At 44.6% G+C, this 16,616-nt stretch overlaps 1 protein-coding gene across 12 annotated transcripts in view; it reads left to right on the forward strand.

The window, feature by feature from the left end:
• Positions 1 to 2,339: 2,339 nt before the first annotated feature.
• Positions 2,340 to 16,616, forward strand: part of LCOR (ligand dependent nuclear receptor corepressor) — an 81,281-nt gene continuing 67,004 nt past the window's right edge. For 3 of the 12 annotated variants that reach the window (XM_055719916.1, XM_055719915.1, XM_055719919.1), the window contains exon 1: positions 2,386 to 2,513. Coding sequence is in view for 4 of the 12 variants with exons in the window: in XM_055719911.1 (XP_055575886.1) it covers positions 2,421 to 2,517 (97 nt within the window). In the remaining 8 variants the exon portion in view is untranslated. Of the gene's footprint in view, positions 2,518 to 16,616 lie in introns of all 12 variants that reach the window. The other 9 variants (XM_055719914.1, XM_055719918.1, XM_055719911.1 and 6 more) reach the window with 8 other exon arrangements.

Here is a 16,616-nt window from a genome sequence, read left to right on the forward strand (position 1 = left end):
TGTTCAAAACTCATCGGGTGCACTGAAGGACCACTAATACCACCCAGGCAATAGTCAAACTGCCACAGAAGGAGGAGCTATGGAAACTTATCTTGGCCACCCTAGAAAAAGGAGGGCCATGTGGAGACTGTGCACAGAATTGCATAAGGGGAAGGCATGGGAGAAGAGATGCTTAAAAGAGCACTTCAGACCTGCATGGGTGTAAGTGGATTTGGAAACACAGGCCACTGGTATGTTAGGAGTCGGTCTGCAGCCATGAGGGAAGGGAAATTTGGGAGAAGCCTCCTGAAAGTAGTTAGCAGTAGCAAGAAAACAAACTCACTCTAAAATGGAGGTTCATAAATATAAGACCAGCATCATATGACCCTGTTGCCTGTCACAGCAGGGATGCAGACTGAGTGCAGAAGAAACAAGGAGATAGTAACAGTTTGACAGCCAATAGCCCTGCTTCCAGCAAACTTACCACTGTCAAGTTTATTTTGTGAGCATCGGAGCAAGAGAGGAATCTTGCAAGTAAGAATTTGCAGGAAGATTCTCGTGAAAACCACAGTGAGCAGGCAGTTGTCCTGGTGTATCTGGATTGGTAAGATACAAGGTCAGCAACCATTAGCCTCTCCAGCAGCTTGTCCACCCGCTCGCTGTTCTAGCGACTGTCCAAGCTGCAGGCAGAAGTTCCCCGCTGGAGTCTAGAGCATTCACGTTGCAATCCTTTTGTTTAGATCATCTGTCTCTCAGGGAAGTACTTCTGTGGTTAGCATAGTGCCTAACAGACTTTTGAACTGGCTCTAGCAAGAGGCATGTCTAGACTTTGAGTGGAAACAAGATTCCCCACTGCCAACACAAGGACTCTGGAAATGAAGACACATAAACTCCAATGGTTCATCACACTGAAAAAGGGGTGGAACAAAGACCAGGATATCGCAAACAACTGGAGTGAGGTGCAGCTGAGCTGAGCAGAGGTGCCCAAAGAGTGTTGCTGCTGTTCGTAGCAGAGAAATTCTCCATAGGTCATGCTTTCCTTCTTTCCACTGCTAATGGCTTTCAAAACAGGACTAGGATTCTCTGGTCACTAACCCTGTCTATTCTGCTCATGGAAACAAATGTCATGTTGCCCTCTTCACAGGGAAGCTGCATCTTGAAATGGGCTTTTGTGTTTTGCTACTCTGGTTGCTGTTTGCTCTAGGAAGTTCCACCTCTTCAGTTAGAAATAGTCTTCTGATTTTCTTCACGAGGGTATTAAGAGTCAACTAATAATCTGTCCTTATGCTACCATTGGACTCTGTCCCCTCCTTGGAATTTACACCCTTTCCCCACTGGAGCTTCCCCCGTACACGGGCAGAGCAATCACACCTCGGTTTTGCTTTCCTTTTGCTGGACTAGCCACATGGAGCCGTACCGGTTTGCTTTTGTAGGACACATGCTCTCCTACCCGCATGCCCCGAGAGCCCATCCTGTGCCCCTTGGAGTTCCCTTTGGACAGGACAACTGGCTTTTCTGCAGCTCTGACTGCACCCAGACAGCAGTGGCTCAAACATGTCCCTCTCTCCACAGGAAATATCTTACCTGGGACGTGCTACTATCACATCTACATACAGCCAGCTTTGACTCCTCCACCTTTCAAACGCCCTAATCGTGTGTGGCTTGGCGAGGTGAGGGTAATGGCTCCGGGGGTGAGGGTGGGGGAATAAAGGCCACGACTTCTGGGCTTCACCTCCGGCCTTGCGCCAGGGTTTGGGGTGAGGTGAGGCATTTCACCCTTCCCAGCTCAGCACCTGAGCTGGCGCTGGAGGGCAGGCGCTGCCGGTGGTGGGAGGCTGGAGGGAGAACGGGCACTGCCGAGACACAGGGGGTGGCTGCGGCAGGGAACTGCCACCCTGGGACCGGTGCCGGGAGGCCTGCGGGCACCCGCAGCCGAGCGTCCTCCCCAAGGGCCAGCAGCAGGCCCGGTGCTTCCGGCTGCCCGGGGGAGCTGGGAGTCGGGGCTCCTCCTGACAGAAAACCGCGTTGGCGCCTCCGGCCGGGGCGGCCTCTGGGGGTCAGCGCCGCCCGAGGGACGGGCGCTGGGGGCGGGACGCCGCTCAGGAGACCGCGACCCCTCAGGGGTGCGACGTCCCCTCAGCGGCGGGGCGGGACGGCCCGGGGGGCACACAGCGCCCCCGGCGGGCGGGCGCGGCGGCGCCGCACGTGCGGGCAGGTGGCGGCGGCGGGGCGGGCCGGAGCCGCGCAGGCGCGGGGCGGGCAGGGGCGCGCGGCGGGGCGGGGCGGGGCGCGGCCCGGCGGCGCCTGCGTGGCGCGGCGAGGCGGGCGCTGACGGCGGGTGGGCGTGGCGCGGCGCGGCGCGCGGCCCTTCCTTCCCGTCCCTGCCCCCCTGGCCGTGCCCGCCGCCGCCCCCACCCCCACCCCCGCCCGCCGCCCAGAAGATGGCGAGCCCGTGCGGGCGGCAGCAGTGCTCCATCGAGAGGCGCGGCGTCCGCCACCAGCTCGATTCGTGGCGACACAAGCTCATTCACTGTGTAGGTGAGGGACGGCGGCGCGGCGGGGAGGCCGGGCCGGGCCCCGCGGTGGCGGCGGCCGCCGCGGGGGAAGGCTCCACCGGTGGGGGGGAGGCCCGTGAGACGAGCGGCGCCGCGGCCTGCGGGCCCGCCTCCCTCCCCCCGCCGCGGGCCGCCGTGAGGCGAGCGGCGCCGGGCCGGGCCCCGCCCTTCGCCGGGGAGGGAGCCGGGAGGGGGGTCCTGCCCTGCCCTTTTGTGCGGCCCCTGTCAGCGCCGCGCCCGCTCCTCCCCGCCCGGCCCGGCCGCGGCCCCTTCAAACTTGTTTACGGCGGGGCCGGGGCCGCGCCCGCCGGCGGGGAGCGGCCCGCCTGTCAGTGCCCATCCGCCGCCGCGGGAGGCGAGGCGGGTCCGGCCCGGCCCACCTGACCCCGGCCCGCCGCCGTGAGGCGAGGCGGGAGGGAGGGGGGAGCGAGGCCGCGGAGCCGGCGGCGGCGGCGGCGCGCCCCAGCGGGGGCAGCGGCGGGGGGGCCCGGGGAGCGGGGCGGCGGGGCCGGCGGAAAGTTGTGCATCGGGGTGCCGGATTGACGCCCCGGTTCCAGCGCGGGGCCGCGGGCATTACGAGGATGTGTGATTGCTTCTCTCCCCCCCTCCCCTTTTTTCCCCTCTCCTCCTCCTCTCTCGTACGCGTTTGTTGTTATGCAGGCTCCTTGCCATCGAGTATGTGGGGGTTTTGAAAAGGAAGTCCCCGGCGCCCTTTCATCTCGTGTAACTTTCTCCACTCAAAATACAGATTTCGCCCTTTTCTCTTTCCCTGGCAAGATATCGAGGTCTTTTCTGCCGGTCCCAACATACACATAAATGCCAGCTCTAGGCCAGTTGATTCGGTGGGTGTCTGCAAAGATAGTAAAATAGGTTTGACAACAGTAGGCTGTGAACTTCCACGGTGATCTTAAAAGATCTCTAACCAGAACACTGGTATGCCTCATCTGGTTTGGCTTCCTTCTTTTAATTGAGCACAAATCCTCATTTTATTTTTAAGTATGCAAATATGGCCATAATCTGCCGGTGACTGCTCAGTGTAGGTAATCTGTAATAACATTCACAGATTCACTTTAGTTCCTTGTGTGCAGAGTTAAACCTCTTATTGTCAGTTAGCTCAGCATCCTAGTTCGTTACCAGGGATTTGAAACACCGCTTTTGGTTACGCCAGGAGTTGTAACTGCTACCATATGTATTTTTGGCTTCGGCTGAATGTTTAAATTTCTCTAATACAAAAGTGTACGTTGGATGCTTGTTAACTCCAGATTCATAGGAGCAATTAACTTGTTTCAAGCATAAAACGATTCAAGGGCAATACATTGCTGAGAAACTCAGACTCTACACAGAAGTGCTGGGTTTTCTTTCCAACCAATTTTTGATACTTCTAGATCGAGTTTATGGGGTTTTATTTTGATTATAGCTTTGGTATGTTTGGAATGTTTTGTTGGCTTCCACCTCTGCTTGAATAGGATTTATTTTACTTGTGTCTCCATTTCTCATCTCTTCTTACCTTGGTTGCTGGGGATCACCTGTTCTAGTCCTTTCTAAACTCCCTACTTCAAGCACGTCATCTCGTCTTCCTCTCGGCCCCTGCTGCTCTGTCGCTGGGTCCCTGAATCCTCCAGTGGAGCTGTCCTGCTGCTCAGAGTTTAACCAAATAGCTGTGAGGCATAAATGGGGTGGGTGGGTGGGGGGAGGGAAGGGGAGTATTGGGGAGTGGGGAAAGGACAGTTTCAAAGCTGCTGTTGAAGATCTTGCATTGGGGTGAAATGCAAAAATTGTGTATGTTCGTTACACAGCTCTTTGGGAAAATCTTGGGCAGCTAGAGGAGTTTGTGCTACTTACAGACTCAAGGAAAACACTACGTTAATAAAGTTCTTAGCAACCCTAAGTGCTAAAACTTAAAACAAACAGCACCGCCAACCCCCGCCACCCTCATTTGTACACACCCTGTTCCACTTCCCTAAAGCCATTTAAATTGCCAGCTCCTGGAGAATTTGCTTTCTCCTCTGTCCCTTCCATATCTCTTCCTTGTTGCTTAAATTTGATATAGTTTTGTTCCTCCAGAAGAAGTCCCTCTGTGAAAGTCCCTCTGTGTGTGTTTAACAAAAGATACTGTGAACAATGTTAAGCACAGAGTTCACTGGGATTTTTTGGAGATAAAGTACAAAACCATTTTAAAAAAAAAAAAAGTAAAAATCGAGTCCAAAGTGTAACAGTGCTATGTGACTTTTATCTTGATGGCACTGTGTCATAAATAGTTTCAACCTCAAATTGATCAGCTTTATGAGATCTCGGGACCTGCCCTATTCCTAGTATGAATCTTGCATAAATTGTTGGGTCATGTAAATTTGTTATTTGTTACCTTTTTCATTTATGATATTTGGTCATAGAATTATAAAAGATTTATTGCACTAGCCCGGGATGTCCAGCTGAAATTATGCTGTGACCTTAACCCCTTGCCCCTAATACATCTCTCTCGTCCTTGTGAGTTTTGACAATGTTCCTTGAGATTTGGAAGTTGACCTGTTAAATGATATAACATTCTGTTTCACCTTAGCCATTTGTAGCAGTCTTTAAGAATTTCTGTAATAAATACTGATAGATAAATATGGGGAAGAAGAATATGGGAAAATCCTTCTTGTTACTTTAGAAATACCCATTCATACTTAGTTCTGAAAGTGAATCTGAGATGTGTGGGATTCTTTGTGTTAGCATCATTCCCTGAAAAGTCATTTTAATACCACACAGTGTGGTAGTCAGAAAAAATAAAGCCTGTGGTTTGAACCAGTGCATTTGGCAATAAAAGTGGCTTAAGTAATTCACTTTCCCCTCTTGCTTCTGCTGCTCTTTTGGACTGTGGCCTCATGACAGTTTGTCAAACTAAACTTGTGCTCTTGAGGGGAGGAAAAAACACAGGAGGGCTGAAAGACCTCCTTTGCCCACAGGGAGCCAATTCAGGGGACTTAGGCCAGCAGAAACATCATCTTTTCTTCGGGGGTAGAATAATTTTTCTGCTAGTGTAGCTCCCTGTCAGGTCAAGCAAATACCAGGTAAAAAGGAGGAGGATGAGCATGCATAGCTGGTAGGAAGGAAGAGTGTGAGAATGCAGCAGCAGAGATACACATCATCTTGAACTGTCAGAGAGTTGCACCTTCGGTTGTGCCAGCGCAGCTTTTTGTGGGAGGTTACTCAGGGAACTGATTTGGCTTAAACCATACTTCCTTGTCATGTGTTTCAAGCCCTTTTTTGAGGGGGAGTGTGGTGGTGCAGCTGGTGAAGGACGGGTCTGGAAGCAGTTCTCTTGATGCAGTGATGAAGTTGAGGGAGCATCATGCTGTGGCCTGGAGTTGGAGGGAAGTGTGGAGAAGGGGTGTCTAAGCTCTCTTTGCAGTGAGATGTATTGGGCTGTTGGACCACAGCGTACGAGGGTAGCCTGGAGTGGCACACAGTGTCTTGATGCCCTGGTAGGACTCTGATTCTAGAGACATGATATGCCAGATGATAACGATTTGATGCTGACATATGTGTTTTCTTTACCAGTCTTGAGTATTAGTGTCTTTCTCGGTGGCCAAAACCAGATACCTAGAGACAAATGTATGTGATGATTTTATTCTTTTAATATTTTTTTTTTCCTTCTCCCAGCCTCCAGTCACCTTCTGTTCTGACACTTGCTGAATTGGAAATGGTTGTTGAGATCACATCAGCTAAGGAATGGGGAGTTTGAGGGAGGAGAGAACCCACAGATCCCTGAAACCCTCCTGACACCTTTTATACAGGCAGTAATAGCATTGTAGTGCTGTGTGCTTACTGGAGTGATAATTTGAGGTGGTCGCATGCATTTCTACTAGCTGGTGATGCTTGGCCCTTTGTTAAATATTAGCTGTACTCTTATAGACTCCCTGGCTGAATTACAGCCTGTGTTGGGGAGGTGGGGGCGGGGAGGGGAATGCGTTAGTTCTCTCCAGTAGTGATCCTTGTTTTAGGAGCAAAATGATGATTTAAAGGGAAAACTTGTAACATTCACCTAAGATCTCCAGTCATCTTGAGCTCTGTCAGTGTTCCACTGAGGTGCTGCTTAGCTGTTGATTTTACCCTTAAGCTGTCAAAATAAGCTGAAGTACTTTTTTTTTTTTTTCTTTTTTTTTCTTCTAATGATTGTTGCTGGTGAGATCCTGCAACCTAAGTACCTGATCTGTTTCTGTGTACTAATTTGTTGAATAGTGGTGGTCTTCCATGACCTTTAGATACTTAGGACTAAAGTGTGGAAGAAATATGATACATCAGGAAGTATTAGAAGCTAATATTAATCAAGAGGTGTGTAACAGTTGAATAATTCTGAAATCTTTATTACATTTTCTTATCTTGATTACTTGGGTATAGTTCCAGCCTGTATGTGATATGAATTAGTTGGTGCTTCCAAACATGTTATCTCATTGTTTTGGAAGTTGGCTTGAGTCTCCAAGTGTTTTAACGTAGTTCTAGTTCAAAGGGCAGATTGTCTTTCTTTGTTCCAAAATGAGAAGGCTTGTTATAGCCCTGATGTTGATGAACAATAATAATAAAAAGCAAGTTAAACTAAGGGCTAGTAAAAGTTGGAATGTAGGGCTATTCTAAACTGGTATCTGTTTTAGATATGCCCCCAGCCATGTCCCCAACAAATGTGCAAGTGGTAGTTTGCCTTATTTCAACCTGCATGTAACGTAGATGCAGCTTGCGGCTTTTTTTATTAATAATTGTACAGCAGCTTTACAGTGTGGTAGCTGAAGGCCTGTTCAAGAAGATCTGGTCTACACACGAACATTTTTGCCTGTTGGCAGGATGGATACAGAGAGGGAGAATTACCCTTTTATGACGAAATTATGCCAGAAAAAAAGAGGCAGCTGTCATTTAAAAATAAAAATCTTTAGTTGTAAGGAGTGGAATTTACAGCTTGATATTTAGCTTTACTTTAAATGTGCATGGAAGGATGGTATGCATCTGAAGAACAGTAGAAGTTGAACTGCGGGGGATGAATCTAGATCTGTTTCAAATCTCTCTTTGGATTCTCTATAAATCACTACAGATTTGCCCTTGCTTCCCTATTTGCAAATGAAGAATAACTTCTACCCTGACAGGGACAATATCAATCAAACAAATGCATACTCAAAAAAATGTTGGTAATCGCTTCGTATTATACTATCTTGAGTTCTTCTGGTGGCTGCAACATGAAATTTTGGACTTAGCCAAATCACTTTGTTTTGCATTTCAACAAAAATCTATTTTAATTTGTGTGAAGTAGCAACTATCACTGCAAGGTAGGAAGTTTCCTTCTTTGGACACGTTCATCCTGCAGGAAGTATAGGGGTTTTTTGACTTAATTTTTAACTAAGACCTAATGACATTTAGAGTTCATCCACTTTTAACAGAACTTCTCAAAATGAATTACAGTAATCCATTCTGTGCATGCAGGAAATAGTCCAAATCCACCTAGATAAGATCTTTGTACTATTTATATTGAGATATATGTACTACAGATTTACAGCTTTGTGGTACAGCATCATTTTAAAAGAATGCCTGAAGGACTGTACTAAATTTTTAAGCTATTTTTTGGCGGTTTGTGCCATATATTGATGATACTCCAAATACTATTATGTACAGAAATACAATAACTGCACTTTAATTGAATGGATGATACAAAATCCTAGTTCTTGTGCTCAGTTGTCTAAATCCTTATTGCGTAATACTTAAATGGCTAAATTCTCTGCCATTTTAGGCTATCTTACACCCAGACAAGTACTGTCTTGTGGGATTTTTTTTGGTTGATTTTTTTTTTCTTTCTTTATCTGAGAACTTGTGTTCCTTCATGGCTAACATAAAATAACAGTGAGAATGCTTACTAAAAGTCAGTTTAAGCAAGGTTTGAGGAAAACCAGGCGTTTAAAAGGATAAAGAAAGGTAGCCCTGTCATACTGATTGGGGCGGAGGAGACACTACTGTAGGATTTTACAGGGGACTTTCCAGTCCTCTTCCTCACCCTTCTATGTATATATGTTTTCACTCTTAAGAGGATGAAGCTTTGGTTCTCAAAGGTTACTGGGATGGATATTTCTAATTCTCTGAGAAATACAAAACTTCTGGGATTTTCTGAGGGCAGGGTTGAATGGGATGGGCTGAGCCAATCTAGGCTCTGCCTCTGGCTGAAAGGGGTCGTAGTGCTTGCTTTTACTAAACAGACAGAAGGCTGCAAAACCAGCTAATCTTCTGGTAATGCTTAGTAACCTGAGTCATCCTAGCTAGGAATGAGATGAGCAGGAGAGCTCATCTGAAGCACTGGATGGGATCACGTCTATGGGATGAAGGGGAGAGGAGAACAGAATAGCCTCCTCCAGAGGCAGGGAGTGTAAACTCCCTGTAAGGTTTGCATCTTCTGTCTTGTAACTGTGCTACAGACTGTGGTTATGTTTCACAGCAGTGCTGTCTAAGCTGGTTTAAATAGTCCCCTCTGTGCTGGCACAACTATGTGTGACAGCTTGGTGAATCAGTTCCCTGGCTAGACCTGACTGGAAAACAATCTTTTTTTCTTTCTTTGCTACAACATCTGCAGAGGATGGAGAGGCAGAAAATGAAGAGTTGAGGCTATTCAACTAGTATTGACACACATGCACAAATCCAAGTTGTCTTTTGCTGAGTAAGTGCTAATTTCTGTATGCATCGTGTTAATTTACAGTAGCAGGAAGATTGCTTCATTCTCCCTATTCAAAGTGCCATGGGCTATACCATGCTCTCTCCTTGATGATTAACTGTGGGCTTTGCTTTCCCAACCGTGTTGAATGCTCTCGTCCAGTACCTCCATTAATGAAGCTGCAGCTTTACACTGCCTCTCCCTGGTATCCCTGCAAGCCCTCTGGGGTTCCTCAATTCTCTCTGATAAATCCATGTGGCCTCAGCTTCTTTTGGGAAATGAGAGCTTAAGCGTCTTCCTTTTTCTCTTGAAGAATGCTGTATTGTTCTTTGTCTGGACATCTTCGAGTCATCTGCCTTTTACCTTGGATTTATTTTGCCTTGTATGCTCTGTAGTATCATCATATGCTCTTTCATGGTGAGTTGACAAAAGGAAAAAAATCAACTCTCAAAGCTCAGTAGGAGATTTAAGTTACACATCAGCACTCAGCACTGCCAGCATACGAAAGACAAAGCAGAGGTTATGGTGTTTCAACATTTCTGCAGGACACCACTTCCTATGTGGTAAAATTGCTATTAGATGATGTCTCCATGTGTTTTTTCCTCTCCTCTTATAGAGAAGAGAAAAGATGGTACTCCTGTTGCATTTTTCCAGAAGCGGTGGCAAAGTGGCTGCACAGGGGAGACTTGCAGGGAGACAAAGGATGTTCCTTATGCCCTGAGGACCATGATATTTTATGGGAGGGAGAAGAGGGGGAGAAAAGAGGACTGGACAAGAGCCTAGTATTCATTAACAAAGAAAGCTTTCAGAAGCTGAATCCAGCAGTGTGGAAAGACATCAGAGGCCACCAGGCAATCTTAACTCTTGAGTTGAGTTTACTAATGAAAAATTTCCTGGTTCTCTTTGAGCATTTTTTTGCATATGCTTATAGTACAGGCATTTCAGTATCTAGCTGGAGAGGATTGTGTTGGTGAGTGTATCTGATGTGGTCTTTCACTCTCCTCTGCTGTTACTAGGTTAGGGTGGTGGTCATGTTTCGAAAGAGGAGTAACTGCCAGAGTAGGAAGAGGAACAGGCAGTCAAGCTACAGAGTTCTTCATTTCTTGGTTTCTTTTTTTGTTGGTTATACTAACAAAAGATGTGGAAGTTTCAGCCCACAGCTTGCAATTCCCCAGTCTAATACTTCCAGGCCGGTACATAATGCTAATGCTCTTAACCTGTTCTCCTGAGCACATAGTGGTGTGTGTCAGTCTGTAGCAGTGTGCTGTTTGGCTCCCTTTGCTGCTGTATATACGTGACAGGCGGCAGCTCTCCATGTTACCTGTGTAATACACTTTGAGTTCAGTCTCCTGCCTTGCGAGGACAGGGTAGTTCCGCAGCAATTCATATGCACAAAGCTCTTATGTACTCCACCTGTGCTTAATGTGCAGACAAACATGTGGGTTAGTTTTGAAACTTTGTGATGAGATAGCCACAGGTTAGTTGGAATAATGTGCTTATATGCTTCAACTGGGGAGTCTTGTGGGCAGAAGAGCACTCTCAGCCTGTGCTCCTGTGTTCTGCGCTCTTGTAGGTCTTAAAAAATATAAAAATATGTTGGAACACACAAAATGGATTGGCTTTGTTTAAATGCTCATAGCAAACTGGCTTACTTGCCTCTTGGCTCCTTTGGCAGTTATTTTGTCCTTTTCATGAACAAGTTGAAGATAAGCTGGTGTTATAGCAGACATTGTCTCAAGTTTGGTGATCTCCTGGGTTAAGATTCATAATTGTGGCAAAAATGATGAAAGCTGTGTTCTAGGTGATGTTTCATCGTGACCTCTAGATGCGTTTCTGAAACCATGCCATTGTGTCCTTTGCATGAACAAAACTCTTCACCGAGGTGCACACTTAATAACTTCCATTTTGCTCTGCAAAAGCAAGAGAGTAGAAAAGCATGGAGGTAATTTCCTTTTCTGACCTAAGAAAACTTAAAAGCAATCTTAAAGCAGTGATTCCATTTACATCCTTTAGAAAAGGTGGAGCATAGCTACCTTATCCTGAGCTTTCTCCTCTATATTTTGAAGTGATTAGTGAAACTTAAGTTTATATGATACTTTAATCTCTTTTCTGGGGTTTCTCACAAGGGTCTTACTTATTTCTTATGGAAAAAACCAGCCATCTGATAGTCTTCATTTCCAAAACAGACAGTGAGGAAAACTTGTCTAAGAAAAAACTTCTACGCTTTTGTTTTGATGGTAGTTTCTTGATCTAATTGACCTCGCTGCTAAGTAAGGGGAGTGCCCCTTGCTGATTTAAACGTCCTTTGGGAAAGTTGTACTCCTGCTCAACTGGAAGTGGAACATTTCAGTGACCTTAGTTATCATTTATCTGCATACTGTAGCTTAATATCTTTTAAAATATTACAGGTTTGAGTGAATAATGGAGAGGTGTGAAGGGGAAAAACTAAGTGTGAAATGTTGGCTATGTGTAGGTTTAGATGAGTATCCATACTTCAGGATGTGATATGTAAGACAAGTGTACCAAGCCTTCTCCTGAAGGGAGAAAAAGTATTGAAATGTTTCCCATGGATATTTAGTTTATTCTAGCTTATACTTGGGGGACAAAATTATAGCAAGTATAACACTGATTTTGGTATTTCTGGTTAAATGCTTAACTACTGCCCTCACATTTCTGGTTTTGTGTTGGTTTTTTTGTTTTTTATGTTTTTCTGTCCTCCTTGTCATCCTGTGCATTCATACAAAGTAATACAGATGTAACTGTCTGGTAAGATGCTATGAGAACCTAGTTCTCAGATCTTACAGGAGTATTTTTGTAAACTCTTCACAAAATCTAATCCCTTGGTCTTTCCTCTGCTATTTTTGAGTGACGCGCAGCAATTGGGGAGTGAACAGCTTCAGTGCTCAGTTGAGACAGGCCATGCGGAAGTCCATTTTGCATAGGATCTTTTGAATCTAACGGGAACACTGTATCTCTTGAACAAACCTAAATTGTTGAGCGAACTGTGTTTTGCTAGGGCTCTCTTAAATCAGTGGCTTTCAACCTCAAGTTGGCAAGAAGCAACTGTGGAAATACAAAGCTATTGCCAATAGTTTAAATTGCGTGGGGTCTTTATGCTTTTCAGGAGCCCACAGTTTGAAAATTACTGCTCTAAATGATTTGTAAACAAAGGCTGTTTTTCCTTTCCAAAGTGGCTGTAGGTGTTAGGGAGTATGAGCTGACATTTAGTCATCTATTAGATTAGGACTGAGTTTTATCTTTCCTTTCTCTTCTCATAGCTAATTATTTAAAAGTACATTTTTATCCAAAAATAGATATCATGGAGGAGGTTAACCCTGGAAGACTTCAACCTGAAAGCTAACTTCTGGGAAAAGGCTAGTGTGGTGTTATGTAGGTCTGTTTTAAGTGCTGCACTCCCTGTACTCAGGGCTTCTGTATTTTCTTTTTCAAGAACCTTGCTGTGAAGCTCAGACTCCTGCTATAGAGTTTGTGTTGGGTCTAAAGATCTCATTAGCACTCTTCCCTTAGATGGCAGTGAAAGAGAACTTTGACTGCACAGGCTGGGGTGTAAACTGTAGTCCCTGTGAAGTGCATTGGCAGATACCCTGAAATAACAAGTAAACTAAGTTTCTAGTCTTGAAGGTACGGGTTTCTTTGTTTTAATGACTAGAAGGTATGTGGAAGTATGGAATGGACGCTAAGCTGGTTGGTAATCCCTAGGTGCGCTACTGTTACGGGTATCAAAGCCCAAATAGTCTCCATCCTGACCATTCTTCCAGCTCACTCTACTAAGAGCCATAGATGAGGTCACAGACTGAGCGCAGCAACAGTACCAAATTGAATATAGAGTTCAGAGGTTACTCTGCTCAACAAGTTACTCAGTTTCAAATTAGATTAAAAATTGACTTAGTAGGTTAAAGATGTTGCAGAACTGTAGTCTACTTTACCATGGAGGCTGCATTCCCTGCCTATAACAGATTGGTTCTTGTTCCTAAATCATCTGTTTGCCTGTGACTAATCTTGAATTTGTATCTTCCTGCTGCTTGTACTTTGAACAGAATTCTGTGCTCAAAGTAAGAACAGCAGATAGGGCTTTAAATTTTCTCAACCCCTTGTAGCCCAAGGACTGCTCCTGCCCCTAGGATTCAAAATATCTTGTGCAGCTTTATGTATAGTGGGAGATGGTGGAAGGGTAGGCATGTAGGGAGAAGTCAATCACAGCTGCTTTAGTCTATACTTACTGGCATGGTGATGAACTTTAGCAGCTAAATGCGCTTGTGATGACACCTCACAAACTTCAGAAAGTAAGCAGTTATTTTTGGAAACTTTTTTTTTTCCAGGACTAAAACTACTAAACCTACTTAAAAAAAAAAAAAAAGTCTATGCAAAAACACTAGTTCCCAAGAAACCGGCACCTTCTGCTTACCATGCTCATGGGTATTTCAGCATCCTAACCCTAAACCTTGCTTAATGTTCTTTTCTGTCTGTCCTTAGCTTTCCATTGCTGTAAGGGAAGAGAAATAGTTCCTTCATATTCAGTTTGGGGGAAAAGATGAGCTATTCCCTGATCTCATCTTTAAGGCAGATAGATCTTTGCTCTCAGCATGCTGTGGTGCTGCCTAGGAGAGTTTTCATGATTCTGCTTGTAAGCAGCAGACAAAGCTAATTTCAGAGCTGGTTTGTACTGACAGATTTGAAGGGTTGAGAGTGCTGAATTTATTGCATCGTTTTGAGATTCTGTTGGTGGTGGCAAAACTTTCTTTAAAAAAAGTTTTTTTACCAAAGTTAAAAAACTTTAGTAATTTAAACTAATTACATTAAAGAATCCTTGCTTTGAACACTGGTTTGCTGCCTCATAGTTTTGCCAGTGTAGCTATATCGGGGTCTGTTTGTAAGCCAGGTCCTGAAGTCAAGGTCTGGCTTTAGTGAGAGGTCCTAGGTTAGGCTGAGCAGGGTGCGTGGGACCTTAGCTGTGAGTGGGCCAAACCGAAAGCCATGCATGTGGGTATGTGGAGAAATCCTGCAAGTGGTGTCTTGCACCTCTGAGCTGCAAACTGTTGATTTGCAGTGTGGAAGGGCACTGGTGCCTGCATGAGCAGCTTGTGGTTAGGTGTGACAAGTGCGGCTCTCCTGTAGACAAATTCCTGCTTTTTGTCAGCATGGCAGCCAGTCTGCAAATGGACGGTGGCTGTTAGCGTAGTAACTAGCTCACTCTCTGCTGTCAGTTCACGCTCACTGTAGGGTCAGGGTCTAAAGCAGGAATGAGGCAGATGGTCTTGGGAGCATGATCTTTCACTTCAGGTGGCCTCACAGAAGGTCGTAAGCTTACTCTCATTTTCAGAATGACATGCAAAATACTTGTCTACAGGCTTTCAATCTCCTTGGTAATGCATTCTTTTACTCAGGTGGATCCTCCCTCTTAGTTCAGTCTGAGGGGAGGTAGACAAGATAGCACCAAGTATGAACTAACAGGACATCATAGCCTTGAAATATGCCAAGAGTCTTTCCTTTTGGAACCAGTGAGGGAAAATGAATGTGTCTCTAAAACTAGATCTCTTTTGAAAATCCAGATTTAGCATAAATGCTGGTCAAACTTCACAAAGAATAGTTTCAGAAAAGGAGATGATAAACTTTAATAGCTGTATAATTACTTGCCTTGTTTGAGTCCACTGAAGGAATGTAAAGGTGCATCTAAAACAAAGAATTAAAAATTTCTTGCTGTTCAGCCTCTGGATTAAGTTGGCTATGAGCGCCATACTAAATGGTATAGTTAGTTTAGTTGAGAGATATTTCTGTGAAATCCAGGGACAAGAAAGGTGGAAGGTCAACCAGAGCAATGTAATGGATTTTGCATAAAAATATAGCCTTAACTAGATATTTCTAGTGGTGTGGTGGTTGGTAGTTTTTCTTTATTTTGTTTTGGGAAGTTTTTTTTGGGTCTGTTGTTTTTGTTTTGGTTTTCCTTTATTTTTTTTCCCCTGATTTTTGATAGGGTGGGGGTAAGCATAACTAAGAGACTTGTCTGAAGGGAAATCATGGCTATTTAGTTTTAAGGTACTGGAACTACAGACTAAACTCTGATAGTCTTCCAAACACATCTTAATGCATATTTGGGAAATGGACAAAATATTTCCCACTATACGTGAAAACCAGTTTCAGATAAGTACCTGTCATTTTCCCATGAGAGAGAAAGAAGTATATTCTTTTGAAGCTTTTGCTTATTAAAGTTCTCACTTGAAACTTGGGGGATATTGTCTGGGGAGAGACTAGTGGGAGAAGGCAGGCAGATTCTGTTTTTTAAGCTTAGGAAGTCAAATAGAAGTTACCTGGAAAACTCATTAACCAAAGACAATAAGCTTTAAGGGTTAGGACAGCATAGAGATTTGCCTATGTAGATTTGTCAGAGAACCTTTCTTTTAAGGAGATCAATATCCAGAAATAGTCCTCAAGTATATTTAATAGAACCGCTGCTGGCTTTTGAGTCTTGAGTTATTATTATTCCAGAGTAAAGTTAAACATTATGCTATTTTTTTAACTGTATTGCATCATAGTAATGTAAGCAAGTTTGTGGAGTCTGGTTTCTGAAAAGGCATGAAATTACTCTGTGTGAAATCACTATTCTACTGGAAAATGTTGAAATGTATTATAGTTTATACATTCTAAACTTGATGTTTAGTGAGTGTAGAAGATGCTACAGGAAATGTTCAGTAGACTTTTTTTTTTTTTTTTTTTCCTTTTTAAATAAAGGAGAGGTTATACTAGAGCAGCTGTAATTAAAGCATTTCACCCTGACTCTGAAGAAACTGCAAGTCCACTTACAGGCCTTGCCAAGCTGAATTTGCATTGCATTTATAGTGTACAGGTTTGGGTAGTAACTCTGATGGTAATTTATGAGAAATAACAATTTTATGTCATTTAACCTAAATGTGCAGTGTAGGAGAGTACAGTTGTTTAATGCTGGCCAATATAGAGGGTTCTTCAGGAAAGGTCTTCGTTTCACCACTGGAAAATAGAATACACATTCAAGGGATGCATAGCAGTGGAAGTGAATTTTCTTGTAAAAACACAATTTGTGGTTACACCGTGATTTTTAATCTAGCGTAGGTTTAAAATGCTGCAGAGAAGGGTAGTTGTACCACCCCCTTTGTGCTAGTGCCCTCACTTTGTGTAGATGTGTGGTGGGTTTGATCAGGGAACTGATTCCTGAACAGTCTTGTATTACCATGCAAATGCAAGATGAGTGAGCATCTGAGGGGGTGGGGAGGTGTATTTATCATGGATTAAAGTGCCAGGTGATCAGTATATCGTACCTTCAAAACATTGAAGATGTGCTGCACAGCGGACTTCCTGTCTACAGTAACCTTCAAATTGCAGTAATCTGTCTTCTAGTAGCTTGGGATAAGTGAGTTGTGGAATTTTGA

Source organism: Falco cherrug, chromosome 9 (genome assembly GCF_023634085.1).
Source record: "Falco cherrug isolate bFalChe1 chromosome 9, bFalChe1.pri, whole genome shotgun sequence".
In the NCBI taxonomy this organism is placed as follows: Eukaryota; Metazoa; Chordata; class Aves; order Falconiformes; family Falconidae; genus Falco; species Falco cherrug.